Here is an 871-nt window from a genome sequence, read left to right on the forward strand (position 1 = left end):
TCAATCTCTGTGCGGCTGATTATCTAGCTGCAATAATACAATCCTTTTCGGACTTCTACAACCAGTAATTCTTGATTCAGCCTCTGGGACCCTGCCTGCGGAGAAGATAAAATCGCTGATGTCTTCTGGCGTTGTTTTCCAAAGTTGCTGTATGTACCTTTAAAAAATTCAAATCTCTTTGCTCATTACGTTATATCCAGAAGAATCATCGGAGCGCTGACTTCTCTGACCATAACCCTCTATAATGGGAGCTTTAACTTCTGAACTCATAATCTCGTTCAGTCCATCTCCATCTTCTGAAACTCTTTTTGATCATCCGTGATGAGAAGATGCAAGAAGACGAGTCGGTAACTGTTGACTTGTATCATAACTTCAAAGCTGATAGAAGAACCTTAGTCTTCATTTCACCTGGTAACAGCCATATTCATGAAACCGTCGAGAAGAAAAGCAGGCTGTTTGTCCTGGCAGAAGATTGAAAGCATAGCATGCATTTACATGGCTGTGAAGGATCAGGGCGCAACGAGCGACGAGGCACATGAAAATGCACAGAGCTCTGAGCTATCAGAGAAGTTGTTGACCCATCACCAACTTCTTCAACACATGAAATATGCGAGAAACCCAAACAAGCTGAAAATGGACCCTATGAACTCATGGCATATGGCATGCCCAACGCTGGCGTACCCTCTGCTGACACAACAATCCACAAGGAATGTCTTCATCGGGCTTATTATTCAGCCCAGGGGGGATTCATGTGCAACAAGAGCAGTCCCGGTGAACCCGTGGACTGTATAATAAAATAAAAGTTGAAGTGAATTCATGTAGGTATAACTCATTGCTATGATGCTGAACTGGGGATCTGTATGTAGCAGCA

The 871-nt window shown here is 43.4% G+C and overlaps 1 protein-coding gene across 1 annotated transcript; it reads left to right on the forward strand.

Annotated features, from left to right (window-relative positions):
• Positions 1-426: 426 nt before the first annotated feature.
• Tsp_15273 (hypothetical protein) lies at positions 427-792 on the forward strand. Its single transcript, XM_003367569.1, has one exon. The coding sequence runs from the start codon at positions 427-429 to the stop codon at positions 790-792; it is 366 nt and encodes a 121-aa protein (XP_003367617.1).
• Positions 793-871: the final 79 nt, after the last annotated feature.

This window comes from Trichinella spiralis (assembly GCF_000181795.1).
Source record: "Trichinella spiralis strain ISS 195 chromosome Unknown Scfld4042, whole genome shotgun sequence".
NCBI classification, from domain to species: Eukaryota; Metazoa; Nematoda; class Enoplea; order Trichinellida; family Trichinellidae; genus Trichinella; species Trichinella spiralis.